This window comes from Pleurodeles waltl, chromosome 7, assembly GCF_031143425.1.
Source record: "Pleurodeles waltl isolate 20211129_DDA chromosome 7, aPleWal1.hap1.20221129, whole genome shotgun sequence".
Taxonomy (NCBI): Eukaryota; Metazoa; Chordata; class Amphibia; order Caudata; family Salamandridae; genus Pleurodeles; species Pleurodeles waltl.
The window spans coordinates 1,312,493,805-1,312,519,054 of NC_090446.1; the positions used below are offsets into that span (position 1 = coordinate 1,312,493,805).

General features: G+C 45.2%; 1 protein-coding gene across 1 annotated transcript in view; it reads left to right on the forward strand.

Moving 5' to 3' along the window:
• The window catches only part of CA11 (carbonic anhydrase 11), a 616,839-nt gene that overhangs the window by 221,882 nt on the left and 369,707 nt on the right, over positions 1-25,250 (forward strand). Inside the window, exon 2 of the mRNA XM_069200634.1 lies at positions 15,773-15,847. Coding sequence (XP_069056735.1) covers positions 15,773-15,847 — 75 coding nt within the window. The remainder of the gene's footprint in view (positions 1-15,772; positions 15,848-25,250) is intronic.

Sequence of the window (25,250 nt, forward strand, 5' to 3'; positions counted from 1 at the left end):
GGCGAAGACGTCACAATTGCCCGACTCCACGCGGCTCCGTCTGACTTCATCGTGGCAATAAGAGGCCCTCGCCGGCGTGCTGACGTCAGTTTACGCCATTTTTGACGTGCCTTTGAGGCAAATAGGTGAATATTGACATTCCATACTCATCATGACCATATTCAAGAAAACGTTTATAGAAAAGGTAAATAACTAATAATGGCAACAGTATCAACGCATATTCGTAAAAAATGTACATACCCATGAATGTATACCAATACATACAAATATAAACATATATACAAATATATATAAATGTATACCCTCATAATGCAGAAACAATCAAATATACATGTACACACCCAAGGAAATCTCGGTATGACCAGACAGACTACGGGGAGGCGGGAGGGACCGTGAGGAATCCACCGGTAGCTAGTGTATACACCAGAAAAAGCGTTACCGAAGGTTAGTAACTTGCTCTGCTGATGGATACAACTACCTGTGGATTCCTCACCTAATGAATAGAGTCCGAAAGCAGTACCGCCTCGGAGGTGGGAGTCTGACTGATCATACCAAAAAAAAACGCAGCACAGACCGCGCAAAAAGGCTATCCCCCCTCAACTCAGAGTCCAAGCAATAATACTTTACGAAGGTGTGGAGGGACGCCCAAGTCGCGGCCTTACAAATGTCTGCCACTGGAACACCTCTAGCCAGGGCCAATGTGGCCGGCTTAGCCCTGGTGGAATGGGCTCTTATTCATTGGCGAAGAAAGATCCTCCTGATGGTATAACATATCTTAATACAAAGAACGACCCACCTGGATAGCGTTTGTTTGTGGACGGCCTTCCCCTTCCTCTTCCCCACGTATCCGACAAAGAGTTGGTCGTCCAAGCGGAACTCCCTCGTCCTGTCCATGTAAAAACTGAGAGCCCTCCTTGGGTCCAGTCCATGGAGCCTCTCCTCCTCCTTAGATGGATGCAGAGGAGGATAGAATGGAAGAGGGATAGACTGTCCCAAATGAAAAGGAGTCACTACCTTGGGGAGGAAAGCCACCCTGGTCCTCAGCACCACTTTGTCCTTATGAAAGGTTGTAAAAGGAGGGTGAACACAAAGAGCTTGAAGCTCACTTACACGCCTAGCAGACGTGATGGCCGTAAGAAACACAGTCATTAGGACTAAAAATCTTAAAGGGCAAGAATGTAGTGGCTCAAAAGGAGAGCCCATCAAAAAGGTTAAGACCAGATTTAAATCCCACTGGGGCTTAAGAAACGGAGTGGGAGGAAACCTATTGGTAAGCCCCTTCAAAAACCTCAACACTAAATGGGATTTGAACAAAGAGGGTTGATCAGGAAGGCATAAGAAGGCTGAGAGGGCCGAAAGATAGCCCTTGACAGTAGCAACAGTGCAGCCTTGCTGTGCCAAGGACAATGCAAACATCAATATGTCCGACAAATGGGCATTTAAGGGATTAATTTGCCTCTCTCCACACCAACCTACGAATCTAGCCCATCTGCTCGCATAGACAGATTTGGTGGAGTGTCGCCGGGCCGATAAAATAACGTCCATCACATCCGGTGGGAGAGAAAAAAACTCAGATTGACCCGTTCAATCTCCAGGCATGAAGGTGCAGGTTCTGGAGGTGGGGGTGTAGAACCTGCCCCTGCGACTGTGAGAGGAGGTCTGCCCTGAAAGGGAGACGGAGCGGAGGGCACATTGAGAGTTGGAGAAGGTCCGTGTACCACACCCTTCTTGGCCAATCCGGAGCTATTAATATGACTTGGGCCCGGTCTTGGCGAATCTTCCTCAGAACTCGAGGAATCAAGGGTATGGGGGGGAAATGCGTAAAGCAACTGGCCGTTCCAGGACATCTGAAAGGCGTCCCCCAACACTTCCTGCACTGGATACTGAAGGCTGCAGAACAATGGGCAGTGCACCTTCTCCCGAGTGGATGAAGACGCCACTCGTGATCGGCCGAGAGTAGCCGACTGAGACTGTCCGCACGCGTGTTTTGAACCCCGGCCAGATGGTTGATATTAAGCAAAGCCGATGGTCCTTTGGCCAGGACCAGAGCCGCAGAGCCTCTCTGCAGAGAAGATACAACCCTACTCCTCCCTGCTTGTTGATGTACCACATCGCAGTCATGTTGTCCGTCAAGACTTGAACCGACTGACCGCGAATGGAAGGGAGGAAGGCCTTGAGAGCCAAAAGTATCGCCCGCAATTCCAGCAGGTTGATATGAAACACCTGCTCCACTGGAGACCAACGACTTTTGATCTCCAGGTCCCCCAGGTGAGCTCCCCACCCCAAAGTGGAGCCATCTTTTATCACTGTGGCCACTGGAGGTGGCAACGAGAACGGCTCTCCTTGAGACAGGTTGCCGACCGCAGCCCACCATTGAAGATCCACTGCAGTGTCCCTGGAGATCCTATCGACTCCTCGAGATCCCCCTTGTGCTGAAACCACTGCTTGGGGAGACACCACTGAAGAGCCCTCATGTGCCATCGTGCATGAGTGACCAACAGAATGCAAGAAGCAAACAGACCGAGCAGACACAGGACCTTGAGGACTGGAACAACCGCTCCTTCTTGAAACATTGGAATCAACACCTGAATGTCCTGAATCCGCTGTGGCGGAGGAAAGGCTCGATTCAATGTAGTGTCCAGTATTGCCCCTCTAACAGGAGGCGTTGAGAGGGCTCCAGGTGAGACCTGGGCACGTTTATCGAAAAGCCCAGACTGAACAACAACTGGGTTGTCATCTGCAGGTGATGCAGCATGAGCTCCGGAGACTTGGCTTTGATCAACCAATCGTCCAGGTAAGGGAATACTTCTATTCCCTTTCTCCTGAGATTCGCTGCAACCACCGCCATCACCTTCGTGAAGACTTGAGACGCGGAAGTAAGACCAAAAGGAAGGACCGCAAACTGGTAGTGTTGCAACCCCACCACAAAATGGAGATACTTCCTTTGTGACTTGAGAATGGGAATATGGAAATAAGCATCCTGCAAGTCGACAGACACCATCCAATCCTCCTTGTTTAACGCCATAAGTACCTGTGCTAGAGTCAACATTTTGAATTTCTCCTGCTTGAGGAACCAATTCAAAATCCTCAGGTCCAGGATAGGCCTCAAACGACCATCCTTTTTGGGGATCAGAAAATACCTTGAATAACATCCCTGACCCCTCTTCTGCTCGGGAACCAACTCTACTGCACCCTTTGACAATAGGGATATAACCTCCTGTTCTAACAGGAGATGATCTTCTCAACAAAAGGAAGGACAGGGAAGGGAGGAGGAATCTCCCGAAAGGGAAGGGCATAGCCTTTCCTCACCACACTGATGACCCAGGAGTCGGATGTTATCGACTCCCACATGGGAAGAAAAAGAGACAACCTTCCCCCTACCGGAGATACATGGGACGCAATGGTTAGAGGACTAGGGTTGCTTTCCCTGTTGCATCTCCCGTGAGGAAGAGGTAGGGTGCTGCTTTTGGGTGGCCCCTCTAGTGCGGACTCTACCCCCCCCTAAAAGATCTGTAAGGGAGACTTGAGGGCTGCTGGCCTGCCTGCTGCGATCTCCCACGGAAGGACACCCCTCGTCCAAATACTCTAAGAAATCTAAATGGGGTTGAAACAGCCTGCAGGCCCAAGGATTTCGCCATTGCCCTACTCTCCTTAAAGCGTTCCAACGCAGAGTTGGCTTTAGTGGCAAATAATTTATTGCCATCAAAGGGCATCCGATGAAAACCCAGACGTACGCAACCAAGCATGACGTCTGGTAGCGATGGAGGTTCCCATGGCTCTAGCAACAGAGTCTGTGGTGTCCAGTCCTGATTGTATGACCAGTGTCGCCGCCAACTGGGCATCCGTGAGGAGTCCTTGCAAGTCTTGGGGCATATCAGGCAACGCTGCTTTAGCTGCATCCCTTATAGCATGAATGTATCTACCCAGGATACACGTGGCATTAGCTGATTTAAGTGCTATGCTGCCTGACAAGAAAACCTTCTTTGCAGACTGCTCCATGCGTTTGGACTCCCTGTCGGATGGCACACCAGGGAAGGAGCCAGGAGCAGACCACGACGAACAAGACGCCTGCACCACCAGACTCTAAGGAGACGGATGTTTGGAAAGGAATTCAGGGTCCCCAGGCGCTGACCTATATCGTTTGGCCACCGACCTGTTCACTGTGGACGAAGAAACAGGCTTTTTCCAAACCTCAACTATGGGATCCATAAGAGCTTTATTAAAAGGCAACAACGGATCCACAATAGCAGTGGCAGGATGTAGCACCTCCGTCAGGATATTCGTCTTGACCTGAGCCATCAGAAGTGGGAGTTCTAAGAAATCAGCAACCTTCCTGATGACAGAATGAAACAAGGCTGCCTCCTCAGTATATTCCCCTGGTGAGGCCAAATCCCACTCCGGCGAAGTATCCAGCCCACTGGCAGTGTCCAACCCCTGAAAGTCACCGAGGGGCTCCACAATCTCCCCTTCCTCAAGGAGCTGTCTCTGGTATTCTCTCTCCTCCAACAATCTGAGGGCCTTCCTTCGGGAACGCAATTTCGCCTCCAGCCCTGGCATCGACAAAGAGTCACCACACGATCTCCGGACCCCTCCAACGCCAGAGATGGATCCATCGGCACCGTGGACACTCTATTTCCACCCATCGACGCCATTCGACTTCCGGACATCTCCATCTGAATAGACACCGGCGTCGCAGGTCTTTCCACCAACGTCAACAGCTGCACCGGCAGTACTGGTGCCGGGCTAGTGTCTCCTGCCAGAGAGAATGGCATGAACGCCGTTGGTCTATATGGAGCCGGAGCGCCTAAATTAAACGTCAAGGGACCAGTGGGGCCTCCTGGCGCCATGCTCTGAAACATGGCAAACATGGCATTAAGGAATGCCGCTGGATCCGTCCCCGGAGCAGGGAAAGCAGGATACTCCTGTGGAGCCGGAGCCGGACTCGAATCCTGTACATCCGGATGCGCCGGAGATGAGCGAGGACTCTGAGGCTCCACCACCTCAAAGACCGACGGCGCCAAAGAAGATTGGGGAGTCGAAGGCTGAGGAGTCACCGTCGGGCTGACCTCCCAGGACTTATGCCGCTGAGCAGATGGAGACCTCGACCTTGAACGGCTTCCTCTGGAACGACACCGGGAATCGTGATGGCGCCGCTTCTTATGACTCTTCGCCGACTTCCCCGACGAAGACCTATGGTGACTCCTCTTCTCCTTTTTAGCTTTTGCTAAAAATAGTTTTACTTCACACTCCTTCAGAGCTTTGGGGTTCATTTTCTGGCATGAACCACACTCCTGGATGACATGGTCCCAGCTCAGACACCATAGACAGTCGTTATACGGGTCAGTGACTGACATTCGACCTCTGCATTCTCTGCAAGGCTTGAACCATTGACTTCTTCGGAACAGATATCCCGAAAAAACACAAAGTATCTCTTTCAACAGCAAACGATACAAGAGCTAGAGAAATAACCGTTATCAAAGGCACAGAAAAAAGGGAACTGACGTCAGCATGCCGGCGAGGGCCTCTTATTGCCATGATGACGTCAGGCGGAGCCGCGTGGAGTCGGGCAACTGTGACCTCCTCACCGACGTGCAGAGCTGTAAAGAAGTTTCCGTTGAATGCTGCGCATGGGGAGAATTCATTAGGTGAGGAATCCACAGGTAGCTGTATCCATCAGAATGATAAACTTTACCCCTTTTATTCCATATCCCATCACCTCTAGGTCCAATTGGAAAGTTTTCTGAGCTCTTACACTATAACTCCCCTGGTGACGCACACCGACTACCTGGGCAGAATCATGGCAGACCATTCCGCCCATGTGGTGGACTTACACTGGTTGCCCTTGTGACCCTCTACCCTCTCTGGCACCTTAGGCACTACGTGTTGGAGGACTCTGCCCTTTGACAAGCACTAACAAATGTAAAAACAACAGGAGATGGATGGAATGCAGAACAAATCAAACATTCTCCCCCAGTCAAAGATCTGGGTTTAATCCATCAGTTTTTTTGCTTGCCATGCCATTCCAGTTCAGACCCAGCCATATGCAAATCAGTCTTGAATCTGTCCCCCATCGGAACAGTCCAGCCCGAACTGCCAGGCCAGGTCCTCTCTGGACCAGAAACAACCATCCTGGGACCGGTTTCAGGGTATCACCCTTCATCAGCCAGGCTAGCTTGAATCTGGTGGCATAGCAAGCACGGGACCCATGGACAACACTATTTCACCAAAAACCATAACACAGCGGGAGTCATGCTATAGAATGGGACTCCCTCAAGGTTGTCACACAGGGTGTTTCAATCAAAGAAGTCACAAATGTTTGCAGAACATTCGAACGTGAGTTGGATGAGGTGCACCTGGCTGAGTTGGACAGGCAACCCGATTCTCCAACAGACACGACCGAGCAGCGAATACGGGCGTGTGAAGTGCTCGCCACTCAATTGGAGCACCTATGGTGCAGCGTGGATACACCAGGAGGGAGACGAGGCTGAACGGCCGCTTGCATGGCTAGTACAGGAAGATACAAGCACCACTCCAATTACAGAGATTCGCTGTCAGTCGAGATAGACACCTAGGGACCAGGATTCGATCCTGCAAGAACTCGCGCACTACTATGTATAAATAGATGAGGCCCAACTGCGGCCTCTACCCAGGCCGTCACTGACTTCCTGTCAGAAATTACCATCGCATGTATCCCTGCAGCCATCAGGAGGAACCTAGATGCCATAATTATGGAACAAAAGGTCCGTCAAGCAATGAAAGACTTAGCCAGAAATAAATCACCAGGCTTAGATGGTCTGCCGCTGGAGTTCTACTCCACGTTTGCGACTAAATTTGCCCCGCAGCCTGTGGCGATATATAATGAAGCATGCAGAGGGGCATCCTGCCTAGAACACTCCGATAGTCTCTGCTTACCTCTATTTTAAAGCCTGATCGAGGCCCAACTACCCTTAGCTCCTACTGGCCAATGGCTATTCTGGGGGCAGACTACAAAATATTAGACAAAGTTATAGCAAGTCGTTTCGCACAAATAGTCCCCACCCTAATGCACGAAGACCAAAATCGGTTTGTCCGGAGGTGGAATGCCTCGCAAAATCTCCGCCGCCTGTTTCACATACAGGATCAACTCCGAGATTCCTTTCCACATGTGGTAGCCCTCATCTTAGATGTGGATAAGGCATTTGACACGCTATCATGGGAATATTTATTTCAGGTGTTGGCTCGTTTAGGTGTGCTAGAACGCCTATTAGCATATACCCGCCTCCTCTAGAATGCACCCTCCTCTTGGGTCCGGCTGGGTCCTTTAGTCTCCAACTCGTTCCCAGTCTAGCGAGGCCCCCGCCAGGGTTGCCCACTATCCCAGATGGCATTCTGGCAGTCCCTCCCCTTTGCCCCCATAGGAAGGATAGCACTCACAAAAATGCTTATACTCCCTAGGATAATATATTTCTTTGCAAATCTCCCAGTTGTCCCAGTGCTTTCTTCAGAGAACTGGATACATTGATGGGAACTCTAATCTGGGGCCGACAGCTCCATAGAGTGGCTATTTTTTAAGATGCAACTCCTCCGAGACCGAGGCGGGCTGGAGCCCAAGTGTTTGAGGCTCACATTCTAGCTGCCCAGCTTCAATGGCTGTAGTAGTGGATGGCTGGCCGCTATATGGGTGAGGCTGTCATTGTTCAGGGCCCTCTCATCACAATCACTGTCCGCAGCCTCTTGTTGCCAAGGCTGATGTTCCCACTTCCTGGCCACCACAGGGCCGGGTAGACAGCCGCTGCACGCTACGAATATATAGACTCTCCTGACACTGGCTGTGCTATGCACCTAATGTTCCGCTGGTGGGACTGCCCCGGCTCCCAGGCAACTACACAGCGCGACACTTAGCAGAGTGGACAACCAATGACTTTGCAGTAATGGGTGACCTGTATCTTGATGGCTGCTTACTCACATTTGACCAGCTCATGGAGAATAACAATATATCGCCAGGGAAATTTCTCACCCATTGACAACTATGTGCTACTATATGGATGCTCTGGGGACAAGTGGAGACCTAACCACAGCACAATCCCATCATACAAACAATATACACCATGGGTCCTGGTCACCACCTCATAACCTGGCTGCATAGAGCCATACTTGATGTTCACTGTGTATCCCTAAATTCACTCAGGTGTCAAGGGGAGACAGACCTGGGCTGGGAACTAACCAATAGAGAATGAGAAACAACATTATCCCATCCTTGGAAGGTCTCCCACAACTCCTGTTTCAAGAATATACAGTTTTACCTCCTACACAGAGCATACTTAACCCCCACCTGCCTCAATAAGTATTATCCCAATGCACACCTTATGTGCCCACGCTGTACCCAAGAAGAGGCGCATCTGTGCCACATACAGTGGGCTTGCCCGACACTTCACCCTTATTGGTCCGCAATAAACACTACCCTTCAAGGACTGTTGGAGCTACCTGACTTGAACACATGGGAAGATAGTGCCCTTGGCATTTATAAACGGAAGGAAACACATAAAGTGCGGTCTCCCTTGGCTGCATTGACCCTCATGCTGGCAGTCTGCACGATCACGCTACACAGGCGATCATCTGTCCCACTCCGGTGATGGTCTGGAGGGGAGACATAATTAAATGGGGAGCAGCGGAGGAGAACGCCCTACACCGCGTGACAGTGCGGGGCCTCCACCCCATCTGATAACATTGGCTAACGATTCTCGCCCATTTTGGGCAGCACCCCCATGACAATACCAGATCTCCATAAGCTGTGACATTTATGGGAACAGGGAATATGGCTAGCCTGCGTGGCCTTCATATCATATTACGTGTTATGCAGTCAGAGATGCAGACCCCCCTATCTTATTGGGGAACTCCCCCCTTCTGCTTTGATTGATATGAGCGCCCCCTAGTCAACATGCCCCCCACCGACACCCCTGCACATAACATACTTAAAACATACAGTTTGTGTCAACATGCTGACCACACCCTATATGTCCATGAACAGTTAACGTCTGTCTCCCTTAGTAATACCCAGTTCTATGACCCTTGAGGCATGCATGTTGTTCATAACTCAACATGTATTCCCACATCATTTAGTATGCACACAAGTGCATAATAATGCTATTGCACAAATTTTGCTTTTTGCATTGTGGACAAGAGTGAATAACCACCCTCCCACCTGGAAATGCGTGAAGCACTTAACTGTTTAAAACTTAGTTGTTTCATGCCAAATGTTTGTACCTTGTTTAAATACACCAATAAAAATCAGTTTAAAAAAAAAAAAATCTGACAATGCCCTTCCCAGATAGTCCATGTACAATGCATTTGCACCAGCTATGGTTCAAGCTGTTTTTTTAATATAGAATGGTGAAGCAGATTTTGCTCCAGTTTATTTCACAAAAAGATTCTGCCACTCGAGAAAAACTTGAATAAAACAGATATGTGACAGTATGTGGAAAACATGTATTGCTTTAAAATCATTTTAAGTTAGTCATTGACAGTGGTTTAACGTATAAATAGCCCTTGTAAAAAATCAAAAATCAAAACTGATTCAGCACTATGTTTTCACTCAGATAATTAAAAATGGAACCACTAAAGCTTACCTGAAACACAGACCTATATTTGAAAATTAGTGAAAAGTTATTGTCATCAACCGCCTATTATATAAAGATCAAAAACTTTGCTCTAAGTCAGTGGTTCCCAACCTGTGGTCCGGGGACCCCTGGGGGTCTGCGAAGCCTCCTCAGGAGGTCCGTGACAGCCTAGAAAATTAAGGAATATTAACAGATTAGGTCCCCATCTTTCAGTCATGACTTAGTGGGAGGTCCCCGGACTCCAATAGTTATTCAGTGGGTTCCCCGGGTTCCAGTAATCATGACGTGGGGGTCCACAGAAGTCAAAAGATTGGGAACCACTGCTCTAAGTTTTCTCCTTGCACAAATGCTATTTTGGCCAAATGATATTTCTCAAGTAGCAAACACTGGGCAAATGTATTTTTCTGAATTTGTTTTGCTAGTGCACCATTTCTGATTTAAGTCCCAGGTTATCTCTTTGCCTGTCTTTGGCATCAAGTATATTTCAAAGAATAATAATGATCCTGACACAGGGCAGTCTGTAGTAGGTAGAGCTGTTACAGTTGAGGGATTTGCAAATATGCAAGCAAAATTTGTATTGTTCCCAATTATTATCACCTGAGCCAATGAGTGTTACTTGGCGCTGCATCTGGATAAATTATGAGTGCTTTGTATGTGAGTGCATCCCTGTGTAACCTTTCTTCAAGGTGATTCAACACTCAAGAAGGATAGGTACGTCAGATTACACTTGTATAAAAATATTGAAAACTTGGAATATTTTATTTTAAATAATCTTAGTTGCCCCATTTTTCTCAAGAAAGCCCAAGTGGCACAAACTATTGCTATTCAGTGTTTTCATATTTTTTGCAAAAATGTGCAAAGGGTATGAGATAAATACATACCTTCGCACTGGTCTACTCGAAGATGTGGTAGTAGGTTACCTCCGTACTGGAGGGCTCAAAGGGAACACAAGATATGGCATCAGAGGTAGTTTATTTCATCACAAATACGGACACTAGCACTACAATGAACACAGGGTAAAATAATGGCTATCCGAGTGTTGTGGGCAGTCTAAAGAAACTAGGCAGGAGCCATTTCTGATGTTAACCCTTTAGTACAATCAGGGATCAGGATCCATCTGTATGAGCAACACTGATTCTTTTACATGTGATTTGCAAGAAAGATTAGACCTAGCAGGAGGGATTGGTTCACAATGGAAATGTTAGTCTATACCGATTCAGAGTGAGATATGTATTCTGAGCAGGATGAAGTATGGTCTAAGACAGGAGCTGGGATGTTTCACTTATAACTCGATGGTTGAGCGTGAACAGACATTTTGGTGTTCTGCATCTAGGTGGCAGCACATAGGCAATGCTCGGATTTGGGAAAGAGTTAGGAAAAAACACAGATTGTTCTTGCAAAGGGATCACGAGCTCTTCTAGAGGTTATTTAGAGAAGGATTATGCTTCCTTATACATCAACCTAGTTTTACACTTGGACTTTCACACGAGCTGCCCATCATTATATTTTAGTGTGTATGCTCAACTTCATCTTCCACTATTTGACACCTGATACGTAAACCTCTACCAGGGAATTACTGTTCCCTTCAGAGTGTGTATACATGGCCTACTTAAGAAGGGTTTGGACTGGTCAGTGAAGCTACAGGGATTCACTGCTTAGGACCTGATTTACAGTTTGGCAGACAGGTTACTCCACCACAACCATGACAGAGATCCCGTCTGCCTTATTTCAAGTGCTTTGTTTCGTGTGGCACTTGCAATAAGGTGGACGTGATAGCGGTCATACTTGTGACAGAGTACCTGATCATCAAACTCTAAACCCGTCTCTTAGTTTTTTTTTTTTGCTTTCTTGGTTGTGCTCAAAACAAAGCCCCATTGGCCTCAGTTCATCAAAGGATTCCTCTCTCTGTGGTCCACATATGGTAACAGCTCTAACTTTAAGCATGGGCTGAGATAGTGTAAGAGTCAAGTGAAAAGCATCCTAGAAAAAACTCACAATAAGGCAACGTTTCATAGACTTGTTCTGTGGGCTTACACTGATGAACCTCTACAAAGGAAAGTGACACAATGCTGTGCATGTCAGAGGTATCTATAGAAAAGCCATGTTATCCTTCAAAATGTATGAAAAAAGAGGGATGAGGTTACATGCAGATTTTACTGGATTATTTCTAGAGAAAACATTTCTCCTGCCGGTGGATGCCCTTTAAAGAAAGCTATCAGGTTATTTTAGACTTTGATAAGAGGTTGTGTTTGTTTTTATCAAATACAAAGTGCAGGACAAACTAATGTGAAAGTTCCTATGAGGAAAGAGGACTAAGGCAGAAAACCATGGTGAAACAGTCTGCTCACCTACTCCAGAAAGAAATGCCTGCTGGAGGGATAAGGTGTAGAAGCCAACAAACTCAGGGGGGAACTAACAGGAAGGGGAAGGAAGGCCGTGGATGTTGGAATCAAAAAGAGTCACATAGTTCAGTTCCATGTAGTGACTAAAAGTCTACAGCAAGGTACTGGGTAAGGTCTGAATTATCTCCCTGACACAATGGGCCTTATTATGATTTTGGCAGACAGAAAAGCCCGTCTGCCGAAATCCCCACAGGGAGGTTGCCACCATTGTGGCTTCTTACCCCCTAGGCCCATTACAAGTTTCCCGCTGGGCCAGTGTGCGGGTGGAAACCTCAGTTTCCGCTCACTGGCCCAGCGGGTAACAGCCTACAGCATTATCTCCATCTCGTATTAGAGCCGGCGGCAATGCTATAGTGCGCAGGGTGCACCAGCACACTCACAATGTTCACTGTCTGCAAAGCAGAAAGTGAACATTGCGAGGGTGCTGGCCAAGGGGGACCCTGCACTGCACTGGCAAGTGCATGGGCAGTGCAGGGACCTCCTGGGGCCCCCTGCATCAGTTCTCTGCCAGCCTTTTCATGGTGGTGCTACCGCCATGAAATCGCTGATGGAGAACAAAGTCGCAATCCCCTGGTGGATTAGGACCGCCCAACTGCCAGATCACCGGGACGACTAATCCTGGTGGTGCTGGCGGTCTGACTGTGGCACAACCACCAAGGTCAGAATATGGTGCTCAGACCGCTGCATTGGTGGCGGTCCGACCACCACCGCGAACCTGGCGGTCATGAGACTGCCAGGTTCGTAATGATGCCCAATGTTTTGAAGTGTTAGAAGACAAAGGATAACATCTGACACCCAGTGCACCCCTCGAACTTGCTACATCCTAGGAGGAAGACACAGGCATGTGTGAACATGTGTTCGTGCAGCCCTGTTATCCATATGCTGCTTAGGCAGTATTACAATTGTCACACTGTTAACAATATAATTAATTCATTTGGCATCTTTGAATGGACAGCGGTATAATTTACACAGTGCTTAGTGGTGACATTCGAGGTTATAGTTTGATCTTGCTGATTACCTGAAATATTGGCTTCCATTAATGGTTCTGTTTTTGAGACATGTTTATGAAGCAAATATACAACTGCATGGCATCATTGGTGCAAAACAGCCTCCTCACACCCCACATTGAGTGGACTGATGGAATGTACTAAGCAAAATATGAAATTGAGTGCTAAGAAAAATTGGAGGTGACTTCTCAGTTATTGAAATCTTTCATTTCTTCATCAGGAATGAAAAATGCTACCCCTTTATTGGATGAACATAATGCACAATATACCTGTCTTGATAAATTGGTTATTGGTGTAGGGGAACACCAGGGGTGTTATTTACTAAGGGCTGCCCAGCTGCCTGTGCAGTGGTGCACAATTTTGTGCTATGTCAGCAGAATTTTATAATGGTACTTTAATTGATGCATTGCTTTAACTTTGCATAATGTGAGTGTCCATACAAAACTTCAGTAAATACTCAAAGTGTATGACACCAAAAAAAATTGAGACTGAGGCAGTTATAACCAAAAATGGTCACCCGAAGGTGGGGATTTAGTATGATTTTATTAGCTTCATTGGGCTTTATCTCATGGAACATTAATGCAATGCTGAATGTAGCAACTTCATTGCAATGTCAGTATCCACAGAGCTGGGGTTGATCTCTGCAATAAGGATCACTGAATGAAGTTTGGACCCCCTAGGATAAGTGAAATTTTAAATTTTAGCACAGTAGCAAAGTCAGAAAGCTGGTTTGGTAATCTGCAGCTCCTCCGCTAGTGGCAGCCTAGTCATCTGCATAGCCATGGTTGGCTCTAGAACCTGCATGGTCCCCAATGTGCAACCAGGGTGCTTGACAAATGTGTTTCTTTTTAAAAGGAGGTAACCCTGAAACCCATGCTGATCACCATCTATACCTTGTTTCCTTCATTTGCATATGCTGCAGACATGCGTCATTCCAAAACATATAATATACCTATAAAATATTTGATGGTAGCTCTGGTACCCAGAACGCCCTAGAGAAGCTTGCATGTTTGAGTCTTTCAAAGTTCTACTAGAATCAAGGGCGCTGACCCAGGAATTATTCCAGAATTTCCTGCCATCTCTAATTCTGATTTTCCAAAATAAATGTTTCTTCGTTTGAAAAATGTCCAAACTTTGAGAGGGAATGTGACTTCACAGGATCATGTAACTTTGTGTCGATATGGTTGTCTAATGCTCTACATGTCAGGTACAGTTGAGGAATTCAAGTGCCCTCTATTAAGGATGCAGGGTCTTTCAATCAGTTACTGTTAACGCAAGTACGGAATTTTAATATCTATCCCCTGATAGCGTGTCCCATGGGATAGTTGTTGGTTTGAAATGGTGGCTTCTGTCCAGAGGCTGGATAGCTTGTGACATAGCAAACCAGACGTTGTCTATGTCCTTGTCAAAGGGTTTCCTCCCTTCAGTAGACAACCAGCGTGGGAGACGATACCTGGTCTGAGTAAATGGAAGCAGAGTTCTCTCTAAGGCCTCTGGACTGAATCTCCTGGCCATATAGGTTGCTTATGGTTAATATATATGTGCGTGAGAGCTTCACGTCTCAAATTAATTGGGAAAAAAAAAATTCAGCCTCAGGTTTTTAGATATCAGGAGTGCAGTAAATGCAATGTCACCGGGTCCCAATAGTTTGAGGGCCCACTTCACCCCAGTTAGAAACTGCTCTTTAACTACCAAACCAGAGGAAGAGGGCAGTTTCCTTTTTTCTTTCATTAGGACCCATTGCACCCTTTTTCTACGGCACTGATATCAAATTCTGCCTTCCTTCGCCGAGAAGCAGGCTCTGGGCACCTTTTTTAATGCTGTCATTTTATTAATCCGAGAAGGGGCTGGGAAGAGCACACTATCCGCAGAGAAAATAAAATATAGTGATACATTTAATTAGGCTGGCAGAGCTTCAGCAGAAGATAACTCTCTATTATAGGCGGGTGCCTGACAGGGAATACAGCTCCTTGCCAAATACAATAAGAGTGAAGTGAGTTTGACGCCTCCGCACTGCAGTGAATAACACCCTGGCCAATCACAGTGCACAGCGATGAATTCCCCCAATGCCCCAAACCGAATATGACAGACTGCCAGTCTGCAAAATGGCGCCGGGGCAAGCGATGTGGCCCGGCAACTGTGTTATATTATGTCATGGCGCTGGGAAATACACCCCTGTAGGGATCAAATTGCATGGAAGGGGACAGATCTGCCGCCCGCAAAAACATGGCGGTAAATCACATCGCAGTGCCATGCATACATTAGCGCGGTGATAGATTTTCTAGCTCGGCGGTGAACTTTATAGCATTCGGCTGAATAATATTGCTCGGCAATAAAAGCGTGCAGCGCCGCGTTGAGTTATGTGCCGCATCAACAGGCCACACTGACTGCCTGGCTCACCAAGGTGGCACGACCAGAGCCTGATAAACATATGGCGGTAAAGCACATCAAATTGGTCAGAAGAACACAATGTCGCCGGTAGTATTGTTTTCTGATTTATGATTGCACTGCAGGGAGTGATAGAGCATTGCGCAGACGCGTAGTTCATGGCAACGAACCACTGCATATCGCTAGTTTACCAAGTATGTTGAATCTCGTGGGAGCCCTAACCCTGATGGGCAATTTTGCATCTGGCATAGAAGTATGTATGCGCTAAAGAATGCACAAAGATTAGGAATTTTTCTTACTGACTATCCAAGACATAATTAAAGATTTTCTATCTGAGTTTAAGACACAGTAGTGATTTGTTTGTTTCTTCTGTCCCCAGCTCAGTTTAGTTCTGCGAAGTCGTACGAGGACTGGTGGGCGTACAAAGAGAGCCTCCACGGGACGTTTGTGCCAGGTAGGTGATCTAATGCGTGGGCATGTAATGAATTAATATACCACGGATGTAAAGGATCAGCACGGGTCACTAACGCTTAAGGATACTAACCAATCGCTATATCATAATAATACCAAAGCCTGACATTTTTGTATATTTCTCTCACCGAAATGAAGCTTATTCTACTTCAAGATTTACCCATAATTCTAGAAACGGCACTGACCAGTATCTTCTGCTCTGAAGACTTACAGACTTAAGTCATTCTTCAGAAATCTATCCTGGGCCGCCTTGAAAATTGGGATCAACTAATGGTTCGTCTATCTTCGATATGAGGAGCAAGTAAATAAGAAATGTTCAATTGTTTCCAGCTAAACTCACTGCATTAGCATTTACAAGAGTATCACTTGCCCACCTATCAGTATACCTAACAACTGGTAGTAACCCAATTCTAAAATTGACACAAGTTTAAGGCAAACAAGAAAACGCATCCAAAGTATGATTCTTTTACAGAGGACATTTACATTTTTAAGTACAATGCAGTTCATTTTGTGTCTAGAGTACTTGTGATCCATCTTCTCTAAATCCATTCCCAATACTACGTCTTCAGAGATTGAGCTCCTCTTTGGTATAAAATAGAGGGCCAGATGTAGGAAACTCCCAAATTGCGACTTGCAATTTGCGAGTCCCTGCGACTCGCAAATTGCAAGTCGCAATTTGGGATGCAGAAAGGTGTCTCAGACACCTTCTGCGAGTCGGTATGGGGTCGCAAAGACCCACCTCATTAATATTAATGAGATGGGTCGCAAATTGCGGCCCCATACCGACTATGGGCACTCGCAAACATGGAGGCCTGCTGTAGTCAGCAGACCTCCATGTTCGTGACTGCTTTTAAATAAAGCAGTTTTTTTTTTTTTTAAGTGTAGCCCGTTTTCCTTAAAGGAAAGTACTTCTGGGTTATGATGGCTTCATAATGCCCCAGAATATAACAATCATACATGGACATGGCTGTGTAGAAACCAATATAATGTTTACTACACTTCCCTCAACTTCCTATTAAACACTAATAGCATGTGCCTTCGATTTGTAAGTGTTGTAGATTCTCGTTTTATTTGCTTAGTCTATGAAGCAACCATCAAACATCATCTGGGCAATTACTTTTTTTCTGTTGTTTATAACCATTTTTATTTTCTTCAGGTTGACTACAAATTGTGGGTCAAAACTCATTAAAACTTTGTAAGAGGTTCTGTAATCCCATCTTGCTGTGCGAAAAGAGAGCAGCACCATCTGCAACGTGTGAGACAGGGATGATAACACCTGCCAACAAGGGAGCATCATGCGAGACCGATGGTGGCTCATTCATTACATCATTATAAATAAGTTGAAGAGCTTTGGTTGTACGCTACATCCATCTCTTACTCCCTGGTGTATCTTAAACCTTTCAGCACACTCTCAACTGGGACCATAGCAAACATCTTTAAAATCATGTTTATATAGAAATGTGACAGCTTTTAAGCATGCTGAAATACCCAGGTGATGTAAGTCATACTACAACAATTTCCTATTAATCATATCAAAGGCTATCTTGAAATCAATGAAGACATATATCACCCACTGTTGCTGTGCTATAAAGGTCTTCCAGGTCAGGCTTGTGGGGTTCTCTGAGAGCATATCAATGCAACACTCCTTGTCTGCTTTGCCTCAAAGCAGAAAGAACAGCTGCAGTGGGGGGGAAGGCAGACAGGAAAGATGGTGGGAGTGGTTAGGGATGGCAGGGGAGGTATTTTCTTTACATTTGTGACAGGGAAGGCTATTCTACATAGCACCAGTGCACTATTTATTCACCTTATCAATTTGCACTGCACCGTTACCGTATAGGAACACCTTTATACAATGTTAGTTATTACATGATTTTGAGGTTAATTTGCTGCATTAAAAATAAAATGCATTAAATGTATAAATAATCCCTCATTTAAAAAAAGGTTCTTTGAGAAACTATTGTCGTGGAAGTCAAGGGCTACACTCCCCCCATGGGACCATTTGTGTCTTTCATTTACATTATTTTTGGGTCCCTGGGTTATGGGGTGTTGCCCCTTTTTCTAAAAAAAACTTTTAGACAGTAGGCATTTATCTGCTCTTACTGCTCTCTGTGCCTTACAGCCTGTCTCCAATCTGTCTAGTCTGTGCTGGGTGACAGCTCCCCTTGTACATTCCATCCAGACGGCCATAAACAAAGGACACTCAGTTGCATCTGCATTCATCTGCAAACTGATTGGTCTTCATGGGTAGGAAGGGAATGAGGCTCTCTTACCTACACTTCAAAGGGTAGTGGTCTGACCCTATACAAAGGACTGATAATCCCCACAGATCTCCTGGCAGACAGGACTGGGATGAAAGGGGAACAGGTGCACTTCAAAATCACTCTTTGAAGTCTCCCCAACTGCAAAGGCACATTTGGGTATCTGTACTGGGTCTCCGAACCCCTAAAATCGGACACTTCAGGACCTACAACTCAAATCTGTCAGGACGGCCGTGCTGTTCAAAGTACTCAGTTGGACTGCTTTTCCTGGAAAGACTGCTTTTCTGCTTGTTGCCCTGCGGCTTGCTGCTCCCTGACTCTGCTGGAAGGATTCTGCCTTCCCATCACAAGTAATCTCCAAGGGCTTATTAGCTTGCCTCCTGTTCCCAGGTCTCAGGGACATCAAAGACGTGAACCATCTGCACCTAGACTCTATAAGTTGTGAGTCTGCTCTGCCTTAGAAGTGGGTTTAAGGTGCTGTACCTTTTGTGGTGTTCATTGGATCTGCTGTGAAGCAACACAAAACCTCACAAGGCCTCTCTGCGCAGCTGCCAGCCTCATGGGACTCAATGTCGGGCAGTGTGAAGCCCCGGAAAGCTGCCAGCCCATCAAGAATGATGCAAATCAATGCCAAGCTCTGCAAAGTGCTCGCTGCACAACTTCTCGGAACAGGTACCAGATGACACGAAGTCTCGCAAAGCAACGCCACGCAGACCACACACCAGGATTTAAGGTACAGTGTTCAGCAGGCCCAAGTGGGTCCCTGTAGCCGGCCCGCACTCCATCGCAGTTGGCCTGAACCTGTGACTTTGACTCAGTCCACCGTGACCATATAACGGCAGTTGACGCTTTGCACTTCTATATACTTGAACAGGTTGCATACCTGTGCCAACAGGTACCAAGCCAAAAAAGTCTGTTTTAAGGTTTTTATTTTCTTAAGTGCCCCTTTGCTAAAGGAAACATAGCCTTCCGTCTGGGGGAACTGGTTCCACTTGAACTTATACACTGCTTCTGTCATATAAGAAGGTGAACCACAATGAGCTCCCTTGAAGGCATTGGAGAAAACCAGAGGCGCAATCAAACATCCAGTTGTAGTCAATGCACCTCTTTATATGGTCGCTGTGATGTTGTTAGGTCTCTTCTTATATTAAAAAGGCTGGGGCAGGAATTCATACTCTCAGATGCTCAAGTAACGATTGAGGAATTCAAGCAATTTCTGCATTCCCAGAATTCATACCGTGCTGTAGAAAACTGCAAATGAATCCTACTATTGAAATCAGCAGGGGCGACATAGGGCATTATCCACCACTTGAGACAGCGTTTGTATTTTGCTGACTTCATAGTGCTGTTTACACATTCGGACAATGTTAGTCCTCATCCTAAGGTGAACCTCTAAATTTTTCTAATAAAGATAGTGAGGCAGACACCCATCAAAGGGAAGCTACTGCGACTAGTGTATGGAGGTAAGCTCTTCCTGGGATAGAAGAGCAATGTCACCTTTTGTAAGTTTACTTTAGGAAAGTGGCAGGACATCCTGTCCTTAGTGTGCCTCAGGGAATGTTTACGCTGGCAAATATAATTTTCAACTGACACTCTCAGACCTAACAATATAACTGATGTATACAAAAGCCCTACTAGGCCATTAACCCCCCAGTGTCACATACACATGTGATAAACAGAGGTAAGATAATTGATTCCTGCTACATAGGCACGGCGGTAGAATCAAACATAATCACTCCAATCTCCACCCCCTAAATGTCATTGGTCAGTATGAGCAAAACCAGTTCAAGGATCTAGCACCAAAGCCCAGTCGTTCTCTCTAAAAGGAAAATAGGGTTTTGGGGTCAATTGCATTAAAGGCCGAAGATCATCCAACAAGAACAGCAAACTGGGACTCCAGTCATTGTATGCATAAACTGTCATTAATACACCGACAAAGGTGCTTAGTGCAGCAGCTGGTGTTGAAGCCTGAGTGAAAATGTCTGACTAAGGCATGGTAGGTCACTACCAAAGACAGTGGTTACTTTATGTATTGCACCAGTACCGTCCCCAACAAGTGAAGCACACAGAAGGCCAGCAGTAGGACAGCATGTCTGGAGTAAGGCTTACTCGACTGGATTTAAGTTTGTCTGGAAAATTGCACTGACTCATCAATGGGTAGCTATAAAAAGCAAGATTGAACAGCAATACTGAACAATTCTCACAGGAGTACAAATCACCCTGAAGAAAACGCATCTAAAACTTACTTGCTCGAGTCCGACTCACACAGCAAATTCAGTTCTGTTGCTATTTATTATTATTTTTAAACCTAATAATTACTCAGATAGGTTTCAGATTGGGAAATGACGCTTTTGCTCATGTTATTTATTATCAATGTCAGAATACGAGCCTTTAATATGACATTTAACAAAATAAAGATAATTATGTATTCCTGTATCCTGACACTACTTTCTGCTTTGCTGCTCTTTTTGATACGCCTTAAATGCATAATTTATTTTCACTTCCCAAAATATAATTTTGAATTCACATTTTTCTTACATACATTTCACATTTATAGAATCAAAATGAATATTAGCTGAATGAAAATACAGCAAAATTGCTACTTACTTTTTCCATATTAATAGGATTAACAGGGACTCTTTTTTGTAACCTTATTTTCTTTATTAACAGCACAATTAATCCTTATGATTCGTTATCTACATCACATTGCTGCACATTCATATCAAAATGTCGGTGTCATGAATGCTTTTCACTAACTTAAAAAAAAAAAATCTGTTTAACTTTTTTCTTGATCTTTATAAACAATAGAGCTAATTATCATCAGACCTTTCGATGCACTGAAGAAAGTATGCATTTCATCCCTATTATTCTTTTAACTAAAGTGTAAATCACGTTTAAAAGTCATGTTAGTGTTCTCCTTAAATACACACTTTGTCCTCAGTGTCTCATCTTTCTCCTTATTACACCCAACGTGTGAGCCCCTGTATCTGTTATTACGAAGTATAAACAGGAGCGGCTCGTGGGGCTTTGTTGGGGCAGGGCGGCGCAAGTGGCAGGGTGCGGGGTGAATTAATAAAAATAAAAAAATCACTTACCTGCTTCTCCGCCACAGCCGCCTCACCGCTACTCTCCTGCACTGCAGGCACAGGCTCCTGCCCTGCAGCCAATCCTGCCCTGCCTGCTCGAAGCAGCATTCGGATTGGACTGGAAGCCTGTGCCTGCCCTCTCCAGTCTGGCAACTGTACTGGAGAGAGCCTACTACGTATGTCTGTTTGGCCGGCCCGAGACGGTCGGCCAAACATACATGTGCACTGAGGGGGAGTGCTGTGCATTCCCCCTCAGTTCTCGTCATCCCTAATGCCACGCCACTTTTACTACAAAACAATAATAAACCTAGTTTTGTAGTAAAGGTTTTGCAGCTGCTGCTCGTAGGTGATAAAGCTCCTCCGCCGTAGTGGAGGAGCCGCGCCTGAGTATTTATATATATATATATGTATATATATATATATAAATAATAACTGGCTTCATCTTCAATTTTAAACAAGAAAGCATTTTTTAGTCCTCTCTTAGCATAGAAATCTCTGTTTTTCGGGCGAGCAATTTTAAGGCCAATGTAATGAGTTATTTTGAGTCATTTGCTTTTGAGGCAATTCTGTCAGGAGTGCTGAAGCAGACCTTTGCTGCCGAGCTAAATAATCGCATGGTCTTACTAATGACAAGGCACTTAAAAACTCTTCTGCCGAACTGAAGGAAAAAGTGCTCTCAACAGCCCCCCTGATTCGTAACTAAAAACGCTGCCAATCACCTAAGAAAGCAGCCGCCTCAGATACTCCAGAACTGTATGCTCCCACTATACAGCATATGTTATATGGCATGACAAAAATATCACATCCACGACATCTACCTAACCTCGAAATCACAAGATAATTATAGGTACATATATGCATATGAATAGCAATCACATACTCACCTTGACAATGTAAAGGTTAGGCCGATGTAGTGGGTATTATTATAGATCAATATTGTCACCCTCAATATAGCGTTCTACAGGCTCCAGTTTCTCAAACAAAGGTAACCCCAGTAATCCTCAGAGTTCCAAACAGGAACTCTATCTCAGAGCAGCATTGCACTGATGCCGACCAGCCAACCGTCCACAGATTCCCCTCATGAGGTTGAGCTTTGGAGAGGATGATGGCTGGTAAGCAGCTGGGGCTCAGAGTCAATGTCTGAGTAGCCATAAACAGACAAAGGAAGTGGTGTGGCCATGGATGGAGTGAGGCCTTCTTCCCACCACTGGCTAGACAACTACTTCTAACAACTCTGAAAACACCACTTCCCATGCCTTGGGGACGACCTAATTAATCCCCAGTGATGACAATTAATACTACAGAGCCTTTACACACGAGCTATAACCCAATTCTATGAAGAACTTCCCAGCTCACTTTGAGTTCACCCTTGATATTGGCCCTTCACCATGTGAAGAATGCCAATAACGTGTGACACACAGTTGCAGTTGACAGATGTGCTGATGCAAGTAACCAATAACTCTACCACTGAGGTAAGTAGAAACTCTCATCACCAACCACAAGTTCCTAACAAAGCTTTCTGCACTGAGATAATGGAGTTGCTCCACCTAGTAATCTAAGCTCCTAAGCAAGACTAAGATCTCTACCTCTGAGGAAAAATTGTCCTTCACTAACCGCTAGGGCAGGTTCAAAGGCTCTTGGGCTTGCTTACAAGCTTTGAGCACTGCATGCCTTGCAGAAGCATCCGTTCTGCCTCTGAAAATATGCTGAAATTACCCGTACTGTGATAGGGTTGCCATCTGTTTAGTATTTCACTGGCCTGTCCAGTATTTTCATACTGTGACAGGTAAGCAAATGAGGAAACCCATTCAAAGAGCGTAATATTCCCCTTTGCAATGTAAACTGAAAGCAACAAACACAAGATGAAAATTTGTGAAAATAATGTTAATGCTGTCTAGGCCATTCCGAAATTGTTTTTAAAACAAATAGATGCAGAATTTCTGCGTTTAAAAAGAAAACTGAGTAATTTACACAAATACACAAACTGCTGTTGGAGTACCAATTTCTGAAGCTTCTAGAACACCAAACTCAGACAAACTGGTTGTCTTTTCTGAGAAAGGTGGAAACCCTCTCCGCTATCATTGTCTGCGTGGCCAAAATCTGCCATTACCTCCTCTTTCTACTGTGGGAGGAAACTAGCTATAATCTGAAACAAGGATTTGCAATGCAATAGATCTCGCATGTGCTTGAGTTAACTAGACTAGACTTAACTGGACTTTTCTTGCACAGAAATTGGTCAACCCTGCCTCAATTTGGTCCTTTCCTGACACATAATTCCAGTGGCCCTGCATATAACTAAAGCACTTCCATTTACCTTCTTCCTCTATCTGCAACCAAAATGAAAATGTTGCCATTTAGAATCCTAATTTAAATCTGACATGCTAATTAGAATAGAATACCACTTTCACCACCACACCATCAGAGTTGCTGACTGGCTAACAATTCCCCCAAAAAAGACACAAGACAGCCACGGAGGAGTAAAAAGAGAAATAAACTAGAAGGGTCACCCAAACATATCAAGAGTGTTCAGTCATATTGTAATAAGGATGTTAAGTTGGCCCGAATCATGGTTATCATTGCAATAAGGAGAGATTAATAAACCATATCAATGATCATGTAAACCCAATAAAAACCTTTATCAGAAATAAACTTTTGGCGTTAGACTCTAATGCGCAGAACAGCCCATAGAGAACACCACAATGAAAATAGCATCTGTAAGAAACACGGTCAGGTAACCATATAGTCAGCCCCTAGAGAGCATAACCACACAAGAAGAAAATGTCAGAAAGTAGTGCAATGTAACCATATATTTATCTCCTAGAGCGCACATCCCCTTACACATATTTAGGGCTAGCAAGCCTACTGCAATGAAATTACAAGCACAAACTACTCCCCACTGTAAAACGAAAGTGACATCCATGAGAGTGCTTAAAAAGGACTGAATGGTGGGAGGGGTTACTATATTGGGGTCCCCACTAACCTAGTGTAGACAGAAAGAGCACATTGTTGTGAACGTTTTGAAGGTGGTCCCATTGTCCTAGGACCACAACAGGCTGAGTTATGAGCAAAAATGTTTTGTAAAAGTAACGCCCTGCAAAGCATTATGGGACGAGTTTTGGTGCCTGCAAATATTGTAGTATGTTGAATGTAATGCTCAGAACAACCCCTAAAAGGACATCACAATAAAAATAGCACTTGTAAAAAACATGGGGCCAGATGTATGATATTTTGTTTTAAAATATACAACAGTGTAAAGCACACTGCTTGCGATTCCCATTGGGGTCGCACAGACCTACCTCATTAATATTCATGAGGTAGGTCGCAATTTGCGACCCCATTGTGAATGTCTGCACTCATAGGGATTGTGGCCTGCTGGGGACAGCAAAGCACTATGGGGGTTATTACAACTTTGGAGGAGGTGTTAATCCGTCCCAAAAGTGACGGTAAAGTGACGGATATACCACCAGCCGTATTACGAGTCCATTATATCGTATGGAACTCGTAATACAGCTGGTGGTATACCCGTCATTTTACCGTCACTTTTGGGACGGATTAACACCTCCTCCAAAGTTGTAATAACCCCCTATGTCTGTAACTGCTTTTAAATAAAAGTTTTTTTATTTTTTTAATGCAGCCCGTTTTTCTCAAAGGAAAACAGAATGCATTTCAAACAAAAACTAAAATGTTTTCTTATAATTTTTTCAGAGTGGGCAGTGGTCCGTGGGACTACTACCTCCTCTCAAAAAATATTTACGCTTTCATTCATAAAGAGGAAGGGGTCCTTGAGACTCCTTCCCGTTTGAAAATGGATCACCAACTTGAAGTTGGTGGTAACTGTGAATGATTTTGCAAATCAGACCGTTTGCAAATGCAAAAATCTTTTGTACATCTGGCCCATGGTCATGTAACCATATAGTTAGTCCCTAGAGTGCATAACCACAAGAAAAATGAATGGCAGAAAGTAATGCAGTGTAACCATATATTTAGCCCCTAGAGGGCATAGTGCCTTACACACTTTCAGACCTAACAGGTTCCTTAAAAC